The sequence below is a fragment of the Nycticebus coucang genome, chromosome 2, assembly GCF_027406575.1.
Source record: "Nycticebus coucang isolate mNycCou1 chromosome 2, mNycCou1.pri, whole genome shotgun sequence".
Classification (NCBI taxonomy): domain Eukaryota; kingdom Metazoa; phylum Chordata; class Mammalia; order Primates; family Lorisidae; genus Nycticebus; species Nycticebus coucang.
The window spans coordinates 57,528,165-57,553,219 of NC_069781.1; the positions used below are offsets into that span (position 1 = coordinate 57,528,165).

At 38.2% G+C, this 25,055-nt stretch overlaps 1 protein-coding gene across 5 annotated transcripts in view; it reads right to left on the reverse strand.

Moving 5' to 3' along the window:
• Positions 1 to 25,055, reverse strand: part of FOCAD (focadhesin) — a 329,244-nt gene that overhangs the window by 10,777 nt on the left and 293,412 nt on the right. For all 5 annotated transcript variants that reach the window (XM_053571667.1, XM_053571636.1, XM_053571657.1 and 2 more), the window contains 4 exons: positions 5,836 to 5,964; positions 3,935 to 4,050; positions 1,230 to 1,490; positions 496 to 585 (listed from right to left, as the gene is read on the reverse strand). In XM_053571667.1, coding sequence (XP_053427642.1) covers positions 496 to 585; positions 1,230 to 1,490; positions 3,935 to 4,050; positions 5,836 to 5,964 — 596 coding nt within the window. The remainder of the gene's footprint in view (positions 1 to 495; positions 586 to 1,229; positions 1,491 to 3,934; positions 4,051 to 5,835; positions 5,965 to 25,055) is intronic.

The window sequence follows — 25,055 nt, forward strand, 5'->3', positions numbered from 1 at the left end:
TAAAAGATCATTGTTTATTTGAAACTCAAATTTAACAAAAAATCTTGCATTTTTGATAGGCTACCTTTTTGTTCATTCATCATTTGACTACATATAGGTATGGAAGGTACTTGTAAAAAGTACCTTTGAGAAAGCTTACAGTGCTTGTTTTTCAATCAACTATGTTTCTTCATCCCAAAAGAATACTATGAGGTGAAGGACAAAGTGGGAGAGACTGGGTTAAAAAGCTATTCACTCATCTATCCATAAGTATAGTATTTTTTTTTGTTTTCTTTAAATGACTCACTGTTCGACAACACACATTTATTAAGGGCTAACCATACTAGTAGGCTGGACACTAGACCCTACAATGAAACTGAAAGATGTTTCCTGAAATTAACTAATAACAAATATGAAGCAAACTTAGCTTCAGCCAAAAGTAATCAACAGCAATCAACTCTTTGATGGTAATTCCTGCCTCAATAATGAAAAAAATATAAATACGTACGTTATTACCTTAGTAATCTGGGCAACCCGATTGGCGTCATCATCTGTCATTTCCGAGACGCATTTTGCTACACTGATATATAGTTCTAGATCATTTCTCTGGTAAGGAAAAATCCCAAGCATGTCAAAATACAATGTAAAATAACAATTCCATTCTTAATGTTCTGACAAATTGTGAGATTTGCTTATCCTCATGAATAGCCACTATTCATGATATTTTAATTTTAATGAAACAAAAACATATGGCCAATTTTTGTCATTGTAAAAACATCTTTGGGGATTGTACTTTTTTCTCCTTAACAGAACACCATCAACTTAAATGAATTTTTAACCTCTTTGTAAAACTACAATTCATAGATCTGTTGGGGGTGGCGAAGGCTAATGTTAAATCACTTGATATAAATAGTGTATTGGACAATATGACCAAGGATTCTACAGGTATAAGAAGTATGGATTTCTGAGTTTGCTTATCTTCCACAAGCATTTGGTAAAAAATTGCCTAGCAGCAAATTTCCTGGTGCAGCATTGGTTAAGCTGCTTCTGAGCTTGCTCAAAACTTTGATTCTAAATATTGAACCTCAATTTAGCTGTTGGAAGCAAACAAACTCCAAGTGAAGAATGTGGTTATTTCTTGCTAGCCTTCCCACCCACGTTCTTAAAACATACACCTCCCACTTTGCCAAAAAGGCTTTAAAAAATTCCAAACATAAATCATCAGGAATGTAAATATTTTTGTTCCTCACCCGAATCTTATTTGGTAGAAGGTCCAAAATTTTCTCAGTAGCTTCATGGAGCAGAGTCCAGAGGTGGTGGGCAGGGCTGGGCAGTTTCATGGCCTGGCTTAGGCCCTGTAAGGCACTTAGGCATAATTCAAGATTGTGAGGAGGGGAACCTGCTTTAAAAACTGCCACCATTAAGTTTTCAACAAAACCCAGGAGCTGTTCATCAGAGACATGTTTTATCCACAGAGGTACAGACACCAGGAGATATTTCTTGATATTCAGCTGAAAGTAAAATTAAGAGGTCAGATGTAAATAGGCATGTCTCGGTTTGTAATGCTCAAAACCTGTTGGTCATCCTTGTGTTTGAGGGTAGACTGAGGGATAAAAGGTTCAGGTTACTCTCCCCACCCCTCATTTTCCCATGGCATCATCATCCAATGTGCCACTAATGCATGTAATTTTGGCTGTTGTAGTCACTTCTGATGCAGAGTGACTCATGTGTTTATGTGGTGTTTGCCAATCCATCTGTGAACTACTCAGCTTAAACCTTGGATCTTTTCTCTGGAGAGAATAAAATGCTACTTCTGAGAGTACATTACAGTTGCTTTTTGGATTTAAAAGGTTGCCTTTTCTACCAAGAAAAGCTCTGGAAGAAGAAAGTTTCATCTGTTGGAAATCAACTAAACAGAGCATCTGATATTATCAATTTGTTCTTCTGGGAAAAACTAAGGAAGTAATCTGAAGAACTAGCATGTTAGAATGATTTCTGACAAACGAAAAACCCCCAGCTGAGTATGTGGAACTGACCATGGCATCTTAGAGAGTTCATGAGAGCCAAGAAGGGGCATGGTTAGCAATAGCTCTGGTATGTAACACAAACGTTAAGGGAATGGGCTTCAAAGATTCTTAGAAACATAAATGCGATAATAAAGTGGCAACAAATCTAAAAGAAGTATCCTAAAAAATAAAATATGACCATGAAATCAGTAAATTTCAAGAAAGATCAATGTAGTCCATCAGTTTTCTGAACAGCTCATTTTAAAGAATATGCCACCTTATCATTTTATAAGAAAACAAATTTATTAATAAAAATAACAAAAAAACTATAATCAAAGATAAATGTAAAAGAAAAATTTCTGAGGTCAACAAAACAGGCTATTAGAGATAGGCCTGATCACAAAGGAAGAAAGGGTTAACAGCAGAGGGCTTTGAAGTCAGCTAGACACAGCGCTCCCATTTATTGGCTTTGCAAACTTTGCTTGACCTCCACCCGCCTCAGTTTATCAGCCTATAAAATGAAAGACAAAATATATCTCCCAGAAGTGAAAAAAGTCAGACATAAGAGACTTCATATTGTATAATTTCATTCTAAAGAATTTATAAAATGTATATGAAAACTTAAATTTATATAAAAGTTCTTTTTAAAAGGGCAAAATTATAGAGAGAGGAAGTAGATCAGTAGTGGCCTGAGTCTGAGCTTGGGAGTGAAGATTGAATACAAGTAGACACACCAGAACTTTGCCTGGTGATGGAAGTGTTCTTGGTGATGATTGAACATCTATAAATGTACTAAAACTCAAATTTTACACTTAAAATGGCCTATATTTTAGGCCATATAAATTGTAATTCAATAAAGATATTTACTAGCAGGGTTGTAGAGAGATTAAATCTGATGTCTATAAGTAACATGGAATGTTTGCAGGTACATAGCAAGCACTCAGTGATAGCTAGATGAGAGCCACTTGGAGCAGACGGAGTCAGACATGTATTAATAGTTGACAGAAAGGATGCTGACCTCAATAAGATCCACCTTTAATTAAGAAGAACTGGGAGGAGTAGGAAAGATATTAAAAAACAAAAATCAAAAAGAGTATAGAGTAGGCACAAAAGCCAAGAGATGAGGGCTTTACATTACTCAAAGATTAAAAGACTCCTACAACAGAAAAATAATAGGCCAGATTATGGAGACAACTCAAAGATAAGAGCATTTAACTAATATCAACTGGTTAACCTCTAAGGAATCATGGGATGCATTTTCTGTCTTAGCTTGAAACTCAAAAGTATACCTACTCTGTTAAGTACCCATCTGTAAACACTCTTGCCCTATTCTTACTGTCTACCTTTGGCCTATACTTGCAAAGTGCTAGCATCCTTATCACAAACACCAAGCTGGATCACTTCTTACTCAACTCTTTACTCAAGCTAAACACCCCAGCAGAAATATTTCACTTTTCTCCACCTACATCTTCCCACCTACATCCCCCTGGTGTCCCTGAACAAATCCTACTGGCATCAAGACTTACCTTAATTGCTGTCTCTTCTGGGAAAGGGAGGAATAACACATAAATGAGTCCAGTGCATGTGAATTTCCTTTTATCTTAATACCTACTGAAATAATTGCATGTACCACAGAATCACGTAAACCTAGGTTCTAATAATTCCACAACTTTTTGGCTATATAATCTTGAGAAAGGAACTTTAACACACCTGATCATTATTTCCTTCTTTTTGTAATAAAGAGTTGCTAAAATGAATGGTAATGGTTATGATAGGCTTCTGAACTGTAATAATTTTCCAATCTGCAGGCCAGGTATTATCAAGCCCTTAATTTTTATGAGATCCCATTTATCCACTCTTGACTTTGAGAACACACACCCAAATGAATGTTAGTCTCCTTCAAAGGAGCCATACCCTCCTGTTGGCCAACACCCTTAATTGCTACATACACTCAGACCATGGATCAGAGGTGGTATCACCCATGAGCCCAACAGTGCAGCCGCATTTTGGGATGATGGTGCCTGGGTCACCATAATTTCAAGGCACAGTTGCTGGATTTCTTCACCTGAAAGGGAAGAAAGGAAAATGATCTGTTATATAGCTGCTTCTCAGGTTTTACTATTCCAAATCAAAGCATCTGCTTGTGTGACTGCTGCAGGTAACATAACTTTAGTAAAGCAGAAAGCATTTCAAGAGACTTATTGGTTATGAGGCAAAAGAGTATGTCCAATGGTATCATAGTCCCAAGTCCTGGAATCAACAGAGTACTTGAGTTAGGTAGGGAAATTTCTCTTATGATACCAGAGAAACCTATAGACACAAACACTTTGATGATATGAGAAAAGTCTAACTAAAAATCCCCTGGTCTCCATTTTTTCTTCCTCTCCATCTCATAGTCAGCACATAGAGAAATATATATAGATCTGTAATAGCTTAAAGATGTAGCAATATTCTTTAGTGATCAAGTCTTTTCAGTAGTTTGATTTCCATCAGCAGAGTTATTTTCCTAACTAGACCATTTCATCTTTTTTTTAAGGATTTTACTAAAAAAAATATATATATTTTTTTCAATACAGCACAAAAAAGTAGGGGAGAGACAAGGGAACATATTTTTCAAATGAAATCTCTGCAAACACATCATGGTGACATCATATCTTATAGAGGAATTAAATTCAAGTGAAACCATTTAAGTGAAAAATTGTATATAGTCAAAAATCATCTTTAATCATCTTTTAAATAGCATACAAATCAAATTACAGTATACAAGTCCTTCTGTACATCATATCAAAGTAACCATGTACCGTGATAGAACATTCATGGCAAACACACCCATGCAATTTTACAACACTTTAAATTATTCTTTTTTTTTTTTTTGAGCAAGTAGATGAAATTACATTTGCATGTGGTAACTCCATTCTGTATCAAAGAGGTTGCTGTGGATGAATTAGGGGCAATGAAGTATGTACTCACTTTGCCTCTTACCACAAAATAGTTGTGGTAGACAGAAAAATAGCCCCCAATGAAGTCCTCATCCTAATCTCTGGGACCTGTAAATATATTATCTTACATACACATGGCAAAGAAACTTTGCGCATGTCATTAAAATTTAGAATTCTGAGATGGGGAAATTATCCTGATTATTTAAGTGAGCCCATCGATCATGTGAGTCCTTAAAGGTGGAAAACATTTCCTGTCTGTAGAGAAAGAGGAAGATGATAGTGTGAGAAGACCTCAGCCTTCCACCGCTTGCTTGGAAGATGGAGAAAGAAGTTCCATAAGTCAAAGATTGTGGGAAGCCTCTTGAAGCTGGGAAAAAAAAAAAAAAAAAAGGAAATGGATTCTCCTCTAGAGTTTCCAGAAAGAAATTCTGTTCTACTGACACCTTGATCTCAAAGTCTAGTGAGAAACATGTTGGACTTCTGGCCTATAGAAGTGTAAAGATAATAAATTTGTGTTATTTTAAGTCCTTAAATCTGTGGTAATTTGTTCCAGATAAAACTTTAATAGCATCCAATGTGGTACTTCTTGATATCTAGGGCTTTGGAAGTAGATGTTTGATAACCACCAACCCAGGATTTATGGGACCTGTACCACATTCCCAGTAGTACACTCACCTCAGTCAAGTGTTGTTTTGATGAATGTATCCGGCCTGTGTTTTTAGATCTCCTTTTCCACACCCTGAGGGACTCAATGACTCAGTAAAAGTAACCCAGCTATCCCATCCAACATGACAACCCTCAAGATCTGAAAAGTCTATCCAGTACTACCAACTGTGACACCAGATCTGTTTATCTATTCAGGTCAAATCCTAAATGCAAAGTCTAAAGGTATAAAAACATCTGACATTTACCAAAATTTAGCCTCATTAGTGGAGAGAGGATTGCAGCCCAGTTCACAGGCGGATATTGATAGCTTTCTCCAACAGCTGCTATGGGTTTCATCACCACTTTAAGAAGGGAGGGAGGCACACATTCAGGACCTGCAGCATAAAAGAAAAAATATAATAAATTACTTTATATAGCAAAAAGAAAGAGGAAAATGTGTAACGTTCCCTTCTGTCTTCTAGTTTCAAAGGACTTGATATCACATCTTCAGTAGTGATTAACTCTTCAATTCTGCGCTTTTTATTTCACCCCCATTTGCTGCAAAAACTCTTTCCTCTGTTCTTACTTTAAAATTTTTTTTAGTTGATAAATAATAACTGTATATATTTCTGGGGCACAAAGTGATAAATCCATACATACATGCAATGATCAAATCAGAGTAATTAGCATATTCATCACCCCAAATATTTATCATTTATTTGTTCTGGGATCATTCAAAATGCTCTCTCTTCTAGCTATTTGAAAATAACAATAAGCTATTATTAACTACAGTCACCCTACAGTGATATGGACTCTAGAACTTATTCCTCCTAGTTTTTCTGTACTTTAACCAATCCTTCCCTATCCCATATCCTCCTACCCTTCCCAGTCTCTAGGTACCACAATCCTATTCTCTACTTCTATGTAACAGTAACTTTTTTTTCAGCTTCCATGTATGAAAACATGCAGTGTTTTTGTGCGTGATTTGTTTCACTTAACATAATGTCCTCCAGGTTCTTCCATTCTTTCAGGATTTCATTCTTTTATATAAGAATATAATATAATACAATATAATATAACATAATATAAATATAAGAATATTTTATAAAAATATTCCACATTGCTACTTAGCTGTCTTCCATGCTTTCTTGTATTTTAATCTAGTTTTGTCTATTTCAAAAATAAGCAACTTACCCTACATTATTGTTTCATTGCTCACCTAATCCTCAATCCACTTCCAGCAGAAAGGATGAGTATTGCTCACCTGGGTACGTTCCCTTCTAAGGATATGGGTTACTAAGTCCCTGTGGCCCTAATTAGTCATATTCTGTAGCATGAGATTCTCTGTTTTTCTGGTTCTCAGCCTGTGCCATGGTGAGCACTCCAGAAGAGAACACCTACAGGAGTAAAAGCTAGTCCACAGGTTAACTGGCAACCTATGATGTAGTACCATCATGTCCTTTTAATATTACATTTCTTTTTTTAGAGTTGTTTGTAGGGTAATTGGGAATTGACAACTGAGATACTGGAGCACTTTTGAGTAGGAATATATGCTGCAGTCAGAGAATAGCCATTAAGGCCCATGTAAAAAGTGAAGCTACAAGGAGATCAGAAATCATCCATAAAAATGTAAAAGATCAAGAGAGAGAAGAAATGCAGCAAGATCAACATCAGCAAAATAAGAAAAATTAGCATCAGCATAAAAAGCAGAAGCATTGGAAAAAGGAAAAGAATCAGCAGGTAAAGGAAAAGCAGAGGCAGGATCAGCAAAAGAAGCTCCAAAGTCAGAAAATGCTGAAAAAGGAAGAATCAGAACTGGAGACAGAGTCAGCAAAAGGAAAAACAGCTGCAGAAAGGATAAGCATAGGAAAAGGCAGCAGCACAGGCAAATTCAGCAGATACTGGAAAAAGGGGGACAGGACCAAAGAACAGTCAGCAGAACTAAAAATAGCAACAGAAAGGAGAAGCATAGGAAAAAGGAGCAGCAGAAGTAAAATCAGCAGATGTTAAAAAAGAGGAAGCAAAAAGCAGGGCAGAGTCAGCAGAAGTGAAAAGAGTAGTAGAAAGGAAAAGCAAAGGAGAAAGGACCAACAGAGGTAAAATCAGGAAATAATAAGAAATGGAAAGCAGAAGTAGGGCAGAGTAAGCAGAAGTGAAAACAACAAGAGAAAGGAGAAGCATAGAAAAAAGGAGCAGCGGAAGTAAAATCAGCAGATGTTAAAAAAGAGGAAGCAAAAAGCAGGGCAGAGTCAGCAGAAGTGAAAAGAGTAGTAGAAAGGAAAAGCAAAGGAGAAAGGACCAACAGGGGTAAAATCAGGAAATAATAAGAAATGGAAAGCAGAAGTAGGGCAGAGTAAGCAGAAGTGAAAACAACAAGAGAAAGGAGAAGCATAGAAAAAAGGAGCAGCAGAGGTAAAATCAGCAGATACTATAAAATGGGAAGCAGAAATAGGGAAAAATAAGCAGAAGTGAAACCATCAAGAGAAAGGAGAAGCATAGGGAAAAGGAGCAGCAGAGGTGAAATCAGCAGATGTTAAAAAATGGGAAGCAGAGTAGGGCAGTCAGCAGAAGGAAAAATAGTTACAGAAAGGAGAAGCATAGGAGAAAGGAGAAGCACAAAGGAGAAGCAGAAGTAAATAATCAGAAAAGGCAGAACCAGCAGATGCTGAAAGAATAGGGAAGCAGAAGCTGGGCTACAGAGCCAGCAAAAGTAAAACCAGATGCAGAAAAAAGAAGCATAGAGAAAAGGAGAAAAAGAATCAGCACTTTGGAAAAAGGGGAAAGAGAAATAGGGAAGTCAGTGCAAGGAAAAATAGCTGCAGAAAGGAGAAGCACAGGAAAAGGGAAATTAGCACACTGGAAAAAGGGAAAACAGAAATAGGGATGTCAGTGGAAGGAAAAATAGCTGCATAAAAATTAGCACACTGGAAAAAGGGAAAACAGAAATAGGGAAGTCAGTGGAAGGAAAAATAGCTGCAGAAAGGAGAAGCATGGGAAAAAGGAGAAGCAAATGTGGAATCATGAGTAAAAAACACCCAAATCAGCGGAAGCTGAAAATAAGTAGAAGCCAATCAGCAGACACTAAAGAGGGGTGACAGAATCAGCAAAAGGAAAAATAGCAGCAGGAAAAAAAGTACATGTGTATGTAGAATCTACAGAAACAGCAGATGCTGAAAGAATGAGGAAACAGAAGCAAAATCAGCAGACACCAAAGGGGGAGAGCAGAGTCAGCAAAAGGAAAAACAGCAGCAGAAAGGAGAAGCATAGGAGAAAGGAGAAGCACGAGCAGAATTAGTAGGAAAAGCAGAATTAGCAGAAGCTGAAAACAAGGGCAGAGGCAGAATCAACAAAAGGATTAGCAAAAGCTGAAAAGGAGTAGCATAGGAAAAAGGAGAATCATATATAAATGGGCAAAGGACTTGAGTAGACATTTCTTACTGATGGCACACAAATGCTAAAAAAAAGCATATGATAAGATGCCTAATATCACTAAGCAGGAGAACACAAATCAAAACCAAAGTAAGATACACATATCACCTCATCCCTATATGTATAACTAATAGAAGAAGGACCAGAAAATAATAAATATTGTTGATGATACAGGGAAATTGGAACATTTTTGCACTATTCATAGAATTATAAAATGGTACAATCACCCCAGAAAACAGTACGGCAGCTCCTAAAAAACTATAAATTATTTTATATAAATATCGAATTATGAATTCCTCTACCATATATAATCCAGCAATGTCACTTCATGGTATGTATTCAAAAGAACTGAAGGCAGGGTCTTGAAGAGATAATTTGCACACTGTATTTACAGCATTATTATTTATAATAGCAAAGTAGCAAAAGCAACCCAAACGTCCATTGATAGAAGAATTAACAAACAAAATAAGACGCTAGGAAGAGTGGGGGAGGGAGGAGAGGAACAATTAATTAATGAGCTTTGTAATTCTTGGAAAAAACTGAATTGATTATTTCAAAAAATGTCCAATTTTCAACAAAAAATTATGAGGCATGAAAACAAACAAGAAACTTTAGCCATTTCATAGGAGAATTAACAGGGACTGGCCCCGAGGAAGCATAGACATTGGACTAAAAATCAGCTGCCTTTAAACATATTTAAAAAGCTAACAGAAACCATGGGCAAAGATATATGAACAAATAGAGAATATCAATAAAGATTTTTTAAGTTCTGAAGCTAAAAAGCACAGTAACTGTAATGAAAAACTCGTAAGAGGGTTGAAATAGCAGAGCTGAGCAGATCTCAGCTTACATAAAGATAGATTGAGTGACATTATTCAGTCCAATAAGCAGAAAAAGAGGGAAAAAAAGATGAACAGAGCCTGAAGACACCATCAAGCATATCAATATATGCATAACAGGAATCTCAAAAGGAAAGCAGAGAGAGAAAGAAATACAAGAACTATTTGGAGAAATAGTGGTGAAAAAATTGCAAAATTTGATTACAACAAAAATCTATATATTCAAGAAGCTCAACAAACTCCAAGAAAGATAAATCTAAAGAGATCCACAGTAAGACATTTTGGACATATTATCCCATATTCAAAGGAGAAATACAATCTTGAAAGCAGCAAAGGGAAGTCACTCATCACATACAAGGGATTCTCAATAAGATTCACAATCCATTTTTCATCAGAAACCATGGAGTCCAGTAAAAAGCACAGTAAGGTTTTTAAAGTGCTAAAAGAAAAAAAAATTGTCATCCCAAAAAGACTAACAAAACTCTTATTTGAGAATTAAAAAGAAATTAAGTTATTCCCAAAAACCAAAGCTGATTGAGTTCGTAGTTCTTAGAAATGCTCTATTTGACATGCAAATGGGAGTACTTTAGGTTAAAATAAAAGGACACTAGACATTAATTTGGAGATATAAAGAACTCAAGGAGAGGAGGAGGGGCAAGATGGCAGACTGAGAGCAGCTTCTGAGGGAGGATCCTGTCCAAAAGGAAAGCTAAAGTCCATAAACAGCCCAATTAAGCTGAAGACTGGGAGCCCAGCCAAGAGAGAGATGATAACTGCAGGTCACCTCTGCTAAGGCAAGCTGCGACTCCAAGAAACCAAGCTTCAGGTACAAAATTCATCTGGAAGGAGGAGTGTCCGTCCCCTCCCCCAAGAAAGCTGTGGTTTTTCTTTGTTTTTCTGTCTCCTTTCTTTTCTCTCTTCGTTTGCTCCTGCGGGTTTTCTATGGACAAGCGATGAACTGTGGACCTCTTGCCTCACCAGATGGGTGAGTGCTGTGGGAAGTGGGGACGACTTCCTCAGAGGGACCCTGCTGTGACTTTGAACACTCTCTTGCTAGGCAAAAATATCGAACTAAGGTCTTCCCTGCCATTCTGAACTACCAGTACATCCTTCTCCCCTTACCTGATGAACCAGAAGTCTAACCCCTGCTGAGACTGAGGAAGGAGGTTCTTGAGCAGTGGCCACCCTCCTCCCCCCCCACTCACACCCCCACCCCCGTCTGCTGGACCAAGCACCCCCTAGCAAAAGACTCCGGGGGCTGCATCCGTGTGCCTGCCCTTGCCAGGAACTCCCCGGCAGCCGAGCAGACACATGACCCACACCCGCCCAGACCTCTGAACTCCTGCCCCAGCCAGGGACTTGCAGGGGCCCGCGCAGCCCCACAACCCACGCTCTCCCGGGCCTCTGTACTCCTGCCCCACACCCGCCCCAGCAAGAGACTCCACCGACAACCATGGGGCCCCACTCCCCACGCCCACCAGGCCTCTGCACACCCTGGCCAGGAATTCCAGGAGCAACGCAACCCGCGTCCTCCCTCCCATACCTTCCCTGCCTCCACACGGGCCCACTCATCTGGCCAGGGACTCTGGTAGCTTCACACCCTCCAGAGCCCTCCTTTCTCCTGGCTGGAGAGCCTTGGGCTCTCTGTGCCAAAGTCACCGCTCGCCTGGCACTCCCAGAACCGTGTGCACCACCTCCTTCGCTGTTGCTGGATCCAGGTGTGTCACACTCTGGAGCTGCTCCCACAACCAGAACTCCCTGGCTGCCCCAGAGAAGATACACAGGGTCACTCCCTACAAAGATCCAGCAACAATAGAGTGATCCCACTGGATTCTAATCTTAGAGAGACACCTCCCCAACTCTGAGGATGGCCAGAGGTAATGGTGAAAAACAATCATGAGACAGAATCAACAGAAAAACTCTAGCAATATGAATAATCAGAGTAGATCAACTACCCCAAGGAACAATAAAGCAGACACAGCACAAGCTCCTGTGCAGAAACAAATAGAGATGTCAGAAATCGAATTCAGAATCTGGATAGCAAATAAGATCGAATTAGAATTCCAAGCAGAAATCCAAAAGATGTCTCAAGAATTCAACTAATTCAAAGACCAAATGACCGAAGATTTTGACACATTGACAAAAGAAGTTACAGCCCTCAAACATTGAAGAAATACAGTAGAATCCCTCAGTAGCAGAATGGAGCAAGCAGAAGAAAGGATTTCTCACACTGAAGACAAAGCTTTTGAATGCTCCCAAACTTTCACAGAGGAAGAGAAATGGAGGGCAAAAACAGATCACTCTCTCAGAGAACTCTGGGATAATTAGAAGAAAACCAATATTCATCTTATAGGGAAACCTGGAAGCGACAAAGAGGAGTCACAAGGCACAGAGTCTCTTCTTCATGAGATTATGAAAGAGAACTTTCCAGACATGCCAAGAGATTCTGAAATTCAGATAGCAGACAGTTTCAGAATTCCAGCATGACTCAACCCAAATAAGACATCCCCTAGACACATAATAATCAATTTCACTAAAGTTAATATGAAGGAGAAAATTCTGAAAGCAGCCAGACAAAAGAAAAACATTACCTACAAGGGGAAGAATATTAGAATAACTGCAGATCTCACTGCTGAAACCTTTCAAGCTAGAAGAGGATGGTCATCGAATTTTAATCTCCTAAAAACAAAATACTTTCAACCCAGGATCCTGTACCAGCTAAACTGTTTCATTTATGATGGAGAAATTAAATACTTTAATGACATTCACATGTTGAAGAAATTTGCCATAACTAAACCAGCTCTCCAGGATATTCTCAGATCTATCCTTCATAAAGACCAGCTTAATCCTCCACCACAAAAGTAAACTCACCTAAAACTTTTGACAAATTCGAACTTTCACAGTGGAAAAAGGATAAAAAATGTCCACTGGACTCTCGAAAGGCTTATCAATATTCTCAATTAATGTGAATGGTTGAAATTGTCCTTTAAAGAGGCACAGGTTGGCTAACTAGATAGAAAAGCTCAAGCCAGATATCTGCTGCATACAAGAATCTCACCTTACCTTAAAAGATAAATATAGACTCAAGGTGAAGGGATGGTCATCTATATTCCAGGCAAATGGAAAGCAGAAAAAATCAGGTGTTGCAATCCTATTCGCCGATACAATAGGCATTAAGCCAACCAAAATAAGGAAGGATAAGGATGGACACTTCCTATTGGTTAAAAGTAATACTCAATATGATGAGATTTCAATTATTAATATTTTTGCACCCAACCAGAATGCACCTCAATTTATAAGAGAAACTCTAACAGACATGAGCAACTTGATTTCCTCTAGTTCCATAGTAGTTGGAGATTTTAACACCCCTTTAGCAGTAATGGATAGATCCTCCGAAAAGAAGGTAAGCAAAGAAATTTTACATTTAAACTTAACCATTCAACATCTGGACTTAACAGACATCTACAGAACATTGCATCCCAACAAAACTGAATACACATTCTTCTCATCAGCCCACGGAACATACTCAAAAATCGACCACATCATAGGTAACAAATCTAACCTCAGCAAATTTAAAAAAATAGAAATTATTCCTTGCATCTTCTCAGACCATCATGGAATAAAAGTTGAACTCAATAACAACAGGAATCTGCATACCCATACAAAAACATGCAAGCTAAATAACGTTATGATGAAAGATAGATGGGTTATAGATGAGAGTAAGAAGAAAATTACCAGGTTCTTGGAGCAAAACAACAATAAGACATGAATTATCAGAACCTCTGGGATACTGCAAAGGCAATCCTAAGAGGGAAATTTATAGCAGTGCAAGCCTTCCTCAGGAAAATGGAAAGAGAAGAAGTTAATAACTTAATGGGACATCTCAAGCAACTGGAGAAGGGAGAACACTCCAACCCCAAACCCAGCAGAAGAAAAGAAATAACCAAAATCAGAGCAGAATTAAATGAAATTGAAAACAAAAGAATTACACAACAGATCAATAAATCCAAAAGTTGGTTTTTTGAAAACATCAATAAAACAGATAAACCTTTGGCCAACCTAACCAGGAAAAAAGAGTAAAATCTCTAATTTCATCAATCAGAAATGGTAAAGACGAAATAACAACAGACCCCTCAGAAATTCAAAAAATCCTTAACAAATATTACAAGAAACTTTACTCTCAGAAATATGAAAATCTGAAGGAAATCGACCACTACTTGGAAGCACACCACTTACCAAGACTTAGCCACAATGAAGTGGAAATGTTCAACAGGCCTATATCAAGTTCTGAAATAGCATCAACTATACAAAATCTCCCTAGAAAGAAAAGCCCAGACCAGAAGGCTTCATGTCAGAATTCTACCAAACCTTTAAAATAGAACTAGTACCTATATTACTAAACCTCTTCCAAAATATAGAGAAAGAAAGTATACTACCCAAAACATTCTACAAAGCAAACATCACCTTGATCCCTAAACCAGGAAAGACCCAACAAGAAAAGAAAATTATACACCAATATCACTAATGAATATTGATGCAAAAATACTCAATAAGATCCTAACAAACAGAATCCAACAACACATCAAACAAATTATACATCATGGCCAAGTGGGCTTTATCCCAGGGTCTCAAGGCTGGTTCTATATACGTAAATCTATTAACATAATGCAGCACATAAACAAATTAAAAAATAAAGTCCATATGATTCTCTCAATTGATGCAGAAAAAGCTTTTGATAATATCCAGCATCCCTTCATCATCAGAACACTTAAGAAAATTGGTATAGGGCGGTGCCTGTGGCTCAGTTGGTAAGGCGCCGGCCCCATATACCTAGTGTGGCGGGTTCAAACCCGGCCCCGGCTGAACTGCAACCAAAAAAAATAGCCGGGTGTTGTGGCGGGCGCCTGTAGTCCCAGCTACTCGGGAGGCTGAGGCAAGAGAATCGCTTAAGCCCAGGAGTTGGAGGTTGCTGTGAGCTGTGTGATGCCATGGCACTCTACCGAGGGCCATAAGGTGAGACTCTGTCTCTACAAAAAAAAAAAAAAAGAAAGAAAAAGAAAATTGGTATAGAAGGGACATTTCTTAAACAATAGAGGCCACCTACAGCAAACCCACAGCCAAAATCATGTTGAATGGAGTTAAATTGAAATCATTTCCACTTACATCAGGAACCAGACAAGGTTGGAACCATTGTCTCCATTGCTCTTTAACATTGTAATGGAAGGTTTAGCCATTGCAATTAGGGAAGAAAAAGTAATCAAGGGTATCCACATAGGGTCAGAAGAGATCAAACTTTCACTCTTCACAGATGATATGATCGTATATCTGGAAAACACGAAGAATTCTACTACAAAACTTTTAGAAAGTGATCAAGGAATACAGCAATGTCTCAGGCTACAAAATCAACACCCATAAATCTGTAGCCTTTTTATATACCAACAATAGCCAAGCCGAAAAAACAGTTAAGGACTCTATTGCTTTCACAGTAATGCCAAAGAAGATGAAATATTTGGGACTATATCTAACAAAGGACGTGAAAGATCTCTATAAAGAGAACTATGAATCTTTAAGAAAAGAAATAGCTAAAGATGTTAACAAATGGAAAAACATACCATGCTCATGGCTGGGAAGAATCAACATTGTTAAAATGTCCATACTACCCAAAGCAATATATAATTTTAATGCAATTCCTATTAAAGCTCCATTGTCATATTTTAAAGATCTTGAAAAAATAATACCTCCTTTTATATGGAATCAGAAAAAAAACTCAAATAGCCAAGACATTACTCAGAAATAAAAACACAACAGGAGGAATCACGCTACCAGACCTGAGACTGTACTATAAATCGATAGTGATCAAAACAGCATGTTACTGGCACAAAAACAGAGAAGTAGATGTCTGGAACAGAATAGAGAACCAAGAGATGAACCCAGCTACTTACCGTTATTTGATCTTGACAAGCCAATTAAAAACATTCAGTGGGGAAAAGATTCCCTATTTAACAAATGGTGCTGGGTGAACTGGCTGGTGACCTGTAGAAGACTAAAACTGGACCCACACTTCTCACTATTAACTAAGATAGACTCTCACTGGATTAAAGATTTAAACTTAAGACATGAAACTATAAAAATACTGGAAGAACGTTCAGGGAAAACTCTTCAAGGAATTGGCCTGGGTGAATATTTTATGAGGACTCCCCAGGCAATTGAAGCAGTATCAAAAATACATTACTGGGACCTGTTCAAACTAAAAAGCTTCTGCACAGCCAAGAGCATAGTAAGTATAGCAAGCAGATAGCCCTCAGAATGGGAGAAAATATTTGCAGGTTATACCTCCGAAAAAGGTTTAATAACCAGAATCCACAGAGAACTCAAATGTATTAGCAAGAAAAGAACAAGTGATCCCATTTCAGGGTGGGCAAAGGACTTGAAGAGAAACTTCTCTAAAGAAGACAGACACATGATCTACAGACACATGAACAAATGTTCATCATCCTTAATCATCAGAGAAATGCAAATCAAAACTGCTTTGAGATATCACCTAACCCCAGTAAGAGTAGCCTACATAACAAAATCCCAAAACCAGAGATGTTGGCGTGGATGTGGAGAAAAGGGCATACTTCTACACCGCTGGTGGGAATGCACACTAATACTTTCCTTTTGGAAGGATGTTTGGAGGATACTTAGAGATCTAAAAATAGACCTGCCATTCGATCCTATAATTCCTTTACTACGTATATACCCAGAAGACCAAAAATCACAATATAACAAAGACATCTGTACCAGAATGTTTTTTGCAGCCCAATTCATAATTGCTAAGTCATGGAAGAAGCCCAAGTGCCCATTGACCCATGAATGGACTAGCAAATTGTGGTACATGTATACCATGGAATATTATGCAGCCTTAATGAAAGATGGAGACTTTACCTCTATCATGTTTACATGGATGGAGCTGGAACATATTCTTCTTAGCAAAGTATCTCAAGAATGGAAGAAAAAGTATCCAATGTACTCAGCCCTACTATGAAGCTAAATTATAGCTTTCATATGAAGGCTATAACCCAACCATAGCACAACAATATGGGGAAATGGCCAAGGGAGTGGAAGGGGTGGGGAGGTTAGGCTGGAGGGAGGGTAAGTGGTAGGGCCACACCTACAGTGCATCTTAAAATGGGTACAGGCGAAACTTACATAATGCAGAATACAAATGTCTATATACAATAACTAAGAAAATGCCATGAAGGCTATGTTGAACAGTTTGATGAGAATATTTCAGATTGTATATGAAACCAGCACATTGTACCCCTTGATTGCACCAATGTACATAGCTATGATTTAACAATAAAAAAAAAGAACTCAAGGAATTACAGAGGTAAATAAAAATGCCATTATTATATTTTGTTTTATAATTCTCCTTTCACTTACTATATGATTTAAAAGAAAAATGCAAGAAACAATGATTATAAATCTTAATGTACACAACATACAAACATGCAATTTTTGACAATAACAATGTATAGGGGAGGGACACAGCTTTATAAGAGTAGATTTTTTGTATACTGCCAAAGCTAAGTTAGCATCAGTTCAAATTTGATTAATCAAGAAGTATAACAATTATGAACATGTATAAATAAAATACAGCCCCATAGTACATAAAGCAAACACTGACAAAACTATAAGGAAAAACAGAAGGCTCTACAATAACTCTTGTAGACTTCAATACTCCACTTCTAATATTGGATAGAATATCTGAAAAAAAGATTAATAAGTATATAGGGGAACTGACAACAGCACAAATCAAAGCGACCTAGCAGGCATAGCTAGAGCAGTTCCATTTAATATCATAAGGATAAACATTTGTTTCAAGTGCATGTGGAACGTTCTCTAGGACAAAACATATGTCAGACCACGAAACAAGCCTCAATACATTTTGAAAGACTAAAATCAAAGAAAGTACTTTCACTAATCACAATGAAATGGAGTTTGAAATCAAAAACAAATTTCAAGGAAACCTGGAAAACTCACAAATATGTGGAAAGTAAAAAATGCACTCATAAAAAAGATGGATGGATAAAAGAAGAAATCATAGGGAAAGGAAGTAATAACATTTAGAAATAACAAAGTATAAAATGAGAAAACAAAAGAACCAACAAAAGCAAAACCTGGATCTTGGAAGAGATAAAATCGACAAACCTTTATCTACACTAAACACAGAGAAGATGTATATGAAATAAAAAACAAAAGTGGAGATATTTCTACTGAACTTACAGAAATAAAAAGGATTACAGGAAAACTGTATCACAACAAATTAAATGGAAAAATTTCTAGAAACACACAAGAATAAACAAAACATTAACAGACCTATGACAAGTAATGAAATTGAATCAGTCATCAAAAATCTCCCAACAGGGTGGCGCCTGTGGCTCAAGGAGTAGGGCGCCAGTCCCACATGCCGGAGGTAGCAGGTTCAAACCCAGCCCCGGCCAAAAAAAAAAAAATCTCCCAACAAAGAAAAGCCCAGGAACAGAAGGCTCCATTGATAAATACTACCAAAAACACTTAGAGAAGTAATATAAATCCTTCTCAATTGCTTTTAAAAAAGAGAGAGAGAGAGACAGAGAGAGAGAGAAACATTTCCTAACTCATTCTAGGTGACCAGCTTTGTCCAAACAAACCCAGTCAAAGACACTAATAAAAAAAATTAAAACTAGAGACAAATGATCCCTACGAATGTGGCAAAAAAATTTCTTAACAGAACACTAGTAAACAAAATCCAATAGCAAATTAAAAAGATTGTAAAGCATGATCAGATAGGATTTAGTCCAGGAATGCAAGGATTATTCAAGGATTATTCAACATAAGAAAATCAATGTAATACACAATATTAATAGGACAAAAAAAGAAACCCCACATAAACATTTCAATTGGCACAGAAAAAGCTTTGGAAATATACAACAGCCTTTTCTGATGAAAACATTAAGAATACTATAAATAGAATGGAATTATCTTAACACAGTAAAGGGCACTTGTGAAAAACCCACAATTAATGTCAAACTCACTAGTAGACTGAAAGCTTTTCCTCTACCATGAGGAACAAGGCAGGCTTCCACTTTCACCACTTTGTACTAGATGGTCTAACCAGAGCAATTAGATAAGAGAAACAAATACAGGGCATTCACATTGGAAAGGAAGAGGTAAAACTATTTACAGTACACCTGATGCTGTATATAGAAAAACCAAGAGAGCTAGTAAATGAGTTCAATAAAGTTACAGGGCATAAGACCAACATATACAAATTAGTCGTGTTTCTATATTCTAGCAGGAAATAAACTGAAAAGGAAATTAAGAAACAATTCCTTTTGCAATATCACTAAAAAAAATACAATACCTGGGGAATAAATTTAAATCTGGTGAAAGACTTACCTGCTGAAAAGTATAAAACATTGAAGAGATTAAAGAGGACCTAAATAAACAGAAAGACATCTCATGTTCATGGTTTGGAATGCTTAATACTGAAAGATAACAGTACCATCAAAACAATCGACAGATTCAATGCAATGACTATCAAAATTCCAAAATTCTTTTTCACAGAAATACAAAAGTCAATCCACAAATCCATATGGAATTGCAAGGTGTCCCAAATAGCCAAAACAATCTTGAAAAAAAATTTTGGAAAACTCATGCATACTAAGTTCAAAACTTACTATAAAGCTACAAGTGATAAAAATGGTATGTTTTGGGATATATAAGTAGAATTGAGATAGCAGAAATAAATCCATACAAATAAGGGAAAGAGTGATTTCTTCAACATATAGTGTTGAGACAACTAAATATCAATACACAAAAGAATGACTCCTATCTAACACTATTTACAAAAATCAGCTCAAAACAGATTAATACCCTGAATATAAACAAATCAAACTGTTAGAAGAAAACTTATGAGTAAATTGTTGACCTTGGATTTGGCAATGGATTATTAGGTATGACACCAAAAATCTGAGCAACAAAAGAAAAACAATAGATAAATTGGACTCTGTCAAAGTTAAAAACTGTACATCAAAGAATATTATCAAGAAAGTTAAAAGACAACCTACAGAGTGGGAGAATCAGCACGTTATAGATAAGAGTCTAGGAACCATAACATACAAAGAACTCTTGCACACAACAACAAAAGGAAAGGGAATCTAATTTTTAAAAAGTCAGCAAAGGATTTAAACAGATAATCCTCCAAAGAAGATAGACAAATGACCAACAAGTATATGAAAAGATGCTCAACATCATTAGTCATTAGGGAAATGCAAATCAAAACCACATGAGTGTAACCTAATTGTATGTACACTTTTATTAGTCCAAATTAAAAACAAAACAAAACATGAGACATCACTTCATATCCAGATGGCAATAATAACAATACAATGGGAAAAAAAAAATGACAGCGACTATATGGTAAAAATGGAATCCTCGGTATTGCTGGTGGAAATGTAAAACAATGTAGCCACTGTGGAAAAACAGTTTGGTAATTCTTCAAAAAGTTAAATAGTTATTCCCCTCCAGCAATCCCCTTCTTCTGCTACACACACAAACAAATTGAAAACAAGTTTTCAAACAAAAACTTGTACACAAATATTCATAGCAGTATCACTCCCAAAAGCCAAAAAGTAAAAACAACCCAAATGCTCATCAACTGATGAACAGATAAATAAAATGTGGTATATCCATTCGGCATAATAGATTATTATCCAACTATAAAAAGGAGGGATGTTCATGTTGTTACATGAAGATGAATGAACCTTAGAAACATTATTCCAAGTGAAAGAAGTCAATTATAAAAGGTTACATAATGTATGATTCCATTTAAATGAAATATGGAGAAAAAGAAAATAAACAGAGACAGTAGGTTATTGTTTGTTAGGGGCTAGGAGAAACTGGAAATGGGAAGCAACTGTTCAATGAGCTTAAGGTTTCCGTTAGGTTAATGAAAACATTCTGGAAATAGTGGTGATGGCAGCATAAAACTGTGAATATACTAAATGTCACTGACTATATTCAAATTGTTAAAATGATAAAGTTTATGTCATATATATTTTATCACAATAAAAAATATAAGTACCACAGAAAAGGGATGGAGTTGTATTTACAAAGAAAAGTAGAAACCACAAGGTAAGTTGATACCATGCGGCCCCTGAAAGAGAGAAATAGAGAAACTAGTTTTGGTGCCTGATATCTTTTTGTTCCTAGCATTCACAAGAACTGGGAATAAAGCTTCTGCCCTTACAATCTAGGAATCCTTGATATAAATATTTTTGAGTCAGGTGAAGTATAACACTTCTTTCTGCAATGAAAAGTATACTAAGACAATTGCTCTCTAGCTATTGGCCCCACCATTCCACTGAAATAGCCCTTGCTAAGATTTCTAATGGCCACATAAGTGCCAAACTTAAGGGTATTTTTTCAGTCTTTCCATACTCTTCCTACTAAAAGTGTATCATACAACTGTTGAAAAAATTGCTTCCCTAAGCTTCTGCATTCTTCTTCTGCTAAGTCTTACTGCTCTTCAACTTGCAAACATTACTTATATAGGTTGCTTACTATAAATCTATACTCCTACCCCAGGCCTTTCTCTCATGTTTTAGACTCTTATTTCCAACCAGAAACATCTAAAACATCAGTACATTTCCTTGGGCCAGCCACCCACTAAGCTACTTCCTTATCCTTGGCCTTTCATTCCTGCCAACTTAGGAAGGTAAAATTAGTAGCAAGCAAAAGGCCTTAATTCATCCTTTTTATGGCTGAATTAGTACTCTGTGGTATACATATGCCACATTAATCCACTCATGAATTAATGGGAACTTGGGTTGATGCCACACCTTTGCAATTGTGAACTGTGCTGCAATAAACATTCAAGTGCAGGTATCTTCTTGATATGAAGACTTCTTTTCCTTTAGGTAAATACCCAGTAGTGGGATGCTAGATCAATAGTACGTCTACTTTTTAGTTCTCTTCCATTGATGTTTCTCTCCTCTCCAAAAAAAAACATTCTTTTGCTTTTCAAAAAAGATAATGCTCAGCTAGGCTTGGTGGCTCATGCCTACAATCCTAGCACTCTGAAAGGCCAGAGAGGGTGGATTGCTTGAGCCCAGGAGGTCCAGACCAGCCTGAGCAAGAGTGAGACCTTATTTTAAAAAAAAATTTTTGAAAAATTACACAGGCATGTAGTGTGTGCCTCTAGTTCCAGCTATCCTAGGAATTTGAAGTTGCAGTGAGCTATAATGACACCACTGCACTCTAGGCCAGGCAACAGAGTGAAATTCTGTCTCAAAAATAAAAAAGAAAGTGCTAATGCTCAACACACCTGCCACTCTTCTATGCTGTGCTACCAGTAACTGGTGCTTTATTTCTGTTCTATCTTGAGATGTAATACTGGGAGTTCAGGAAATAATATCAGGAAGTTAAATCATTGCTATTATAAGGAAAAGAATTTCTCACAGAAAAAGAAATACATTTATAAATTCACTCATTCATTCAACCATTTATTGTCTATTAGGTATCAAGCACTGTTCCCAACAGTGAAGGCATGTTGAACCAGACAGAAGAGGTCCCTATGCTCATGGAGCTTATACTCTAATAAGAGGACAAATTAAAAAAAAAAAAAAAAAAAAGCAAAATCAGGTGTTGCAACTTCTGTGATAAAAATAAAATGCTGTGAAAGGAGCTAACTGGTTGACTATTCACACAATTCTGCAATTACACATACGTGGCAAGTGTCTCCATACAATGTTTGCTGCAAACTGGAGCCTTCAATTTCACACACCAAAAAAGGCAAAAATTGGGGGCGGCACCTGTGGCTCAGCAGGTAGGGCGCTGGCCCCATATACCAAGGGTAGCGAATTCAAACTTGGCCCCGGCCAAACTGCAACAAAAAATAGGCGGGTGTTGTGGTGAGAGTCTGTAGTCCCAGCTACTTGGGAGGCTGAGGCAACAGACTCACCCAAGACCAGGAGTTGGAGGTTACTATGAGCTGTGACACCATAGCGCTCCACCAAGGGTGATAAAGGGAGACTCTGTCTCTAATAAAAAACAAACAAACAAACAAAAAAACCCTGCACTAAAAACAAAAAGGCAAAAATTGATGAATTGGCAGAAATTATGGTAAATACTTGTGTATAGAATTACATTTCTTGCCTACGAAGGACATATAAAATTATGTACTGAAAAATCATTAATTCACAAACAAATTTCTACTTTAAAAACTTTTCCTAGAACAAATGTTTTCAAAATTATATAAAATTTAATTCCAGGTACTTTGATAGAATTCACAACAATGCTGTAGGGAACCAGGAAAAACATTGAACGTCTCCTCCATTATCAGGACCCTGTGTGAAATATGACCATTTTGGTGCTTGAGACAAGATGGCTGATTGAAGCCAGCTTTCCACAGAGGCTCCCATCCAGAAGGAGAGTTAAAGGACAAAAACTTAGCAAGTAACCTGGTAGATTAGAGCTGCACCAAGAAAGAAGGTTGAAGAACGCACATCAACCCCACTAAGGCGAGCTGCGACCCCAAGGATACAAACAAAAGGTACAAAATCCATCACCAAGTGGATGGGAGTCCCCTCACCCATGACAACGGCTCAGAGTGCCCCACAAAGAAACAGAGTTCAATGGTCCTCCCACTACACTCCATGGGAGAGAACCTCCAAAACCTGGACCTATCTCCCCTACTAGGGTGCCACGGCATTCTCCTGCCAGGCTTAAAACTGTATATATTCTCTACCTGCAATTCTAAGCTCCTAGTACTCCCCTCCACTCTCACTCTGAGGTCTGGAGGCCTGTCCCCCAGGAGTCCAGATTCTTGGAAGATTTCTCAAGGGGTGTGAACAGGGCTTAGACTGCAGCTAGTCAGTGCTGATTCTGCGGCACGGGAGTGAGGAGAGGACGGTCGGCTGAGAGGGAACCATACCTGAACGGCGGTGCCCCGAGGTGCAGAGCAGCAGCCGTTTTTGGCAACAATAGGGCTCACTCTCGGATATTCCAAAGCCACACCCCCTGTCTCCCTGGGCAACCAAAGGAGGCCGGGCATCTTCTCAGGTGGCAACCACTGCAGAACAGATCTGGACAGAAATGCAGGCTCCGTGAGTAAAGTGTTTGCCTGAGTTGGTACCAGCCTGGGTGGAGCACGGGGACTAGAAAACGCACTCGCAGAGCCGGAAAATTCCCAGGGCAGGGCTGACCCAGAGGATGGCTTTACTGAGCTTAAGATGCACCCAGCCCTCAGGGGATCGTCAGCCTATAGACAAAGGAAGGCAGCAGGCTAGAACTGACACCTAACTGAATACAAACCTACAGGAACAAAGGGCATGAGGCGAATGCTCTGGGAACTCAAAACAGCTTCTCTTCTGCAGGGGAATTTAGCAGGGACAGAAACAAATTCCCACAAAGTTGTTCTGCTCTGTTCTGTCAGTAACATCAATCAGGGGCAGGGCTTGAACTGAGTGAACACCCCCCAGCCTCCTTCAAGTGCCCGAGGTTGTCAGGCCTTACCTCTCCCTGCTGGATAGAGGCAGAGCGCAGCGGCCTGGCTGAGCAGATATAGATTTCCTTGTGATTCAGGCAGGTGCAAACCCCTAGAGTATCTGTTCACTACAGGCAACTGGGTCACAGCCCTGCGGGGCTATCAGTGACTGGGGGTGACAGAGGAGCAATGTGGGAAAGGAGGCATCAACCTTCCCAGACTGATCTATTTGCTGGGTGGATCCTCCTGACTTCACGGAGCACTGGAGCAAGTCATATCTGAGTTATCACCAGACCCCTGTGATCTAGGTGCCAGAGAACTTTGAAACTCTCCCACCTGAGACAGATGCTGACTGAGACAATTGATTTGGACCTTTTGAACTGAGCCAATCGCCCAAGGACTATTCAAGTGGTGCCCTGGCTGTGTGGTTGTAGGAAGGTTTGATTTTCCTTTTCCAATTGTTGCCTGTGGGGGGCGGGGTGACTTAATCGCTGGCATTTCTCCACAGCTGAGACTTCAACCCAGAGTAACTGTTTCACTAGGGTTGGACAGAGACTAACTGAAAACAAGACAGAACCACTTAGCCCCACCACACCAAACAGGTCCCCAGTTTCTCAGGCCATAGTAATGTACAGGTCCTCAACAAAGCTCCAGGAGAAAAATCAAATGGTGTAAAATAATCATGGGGTGGAATCAGCGGAAAAAC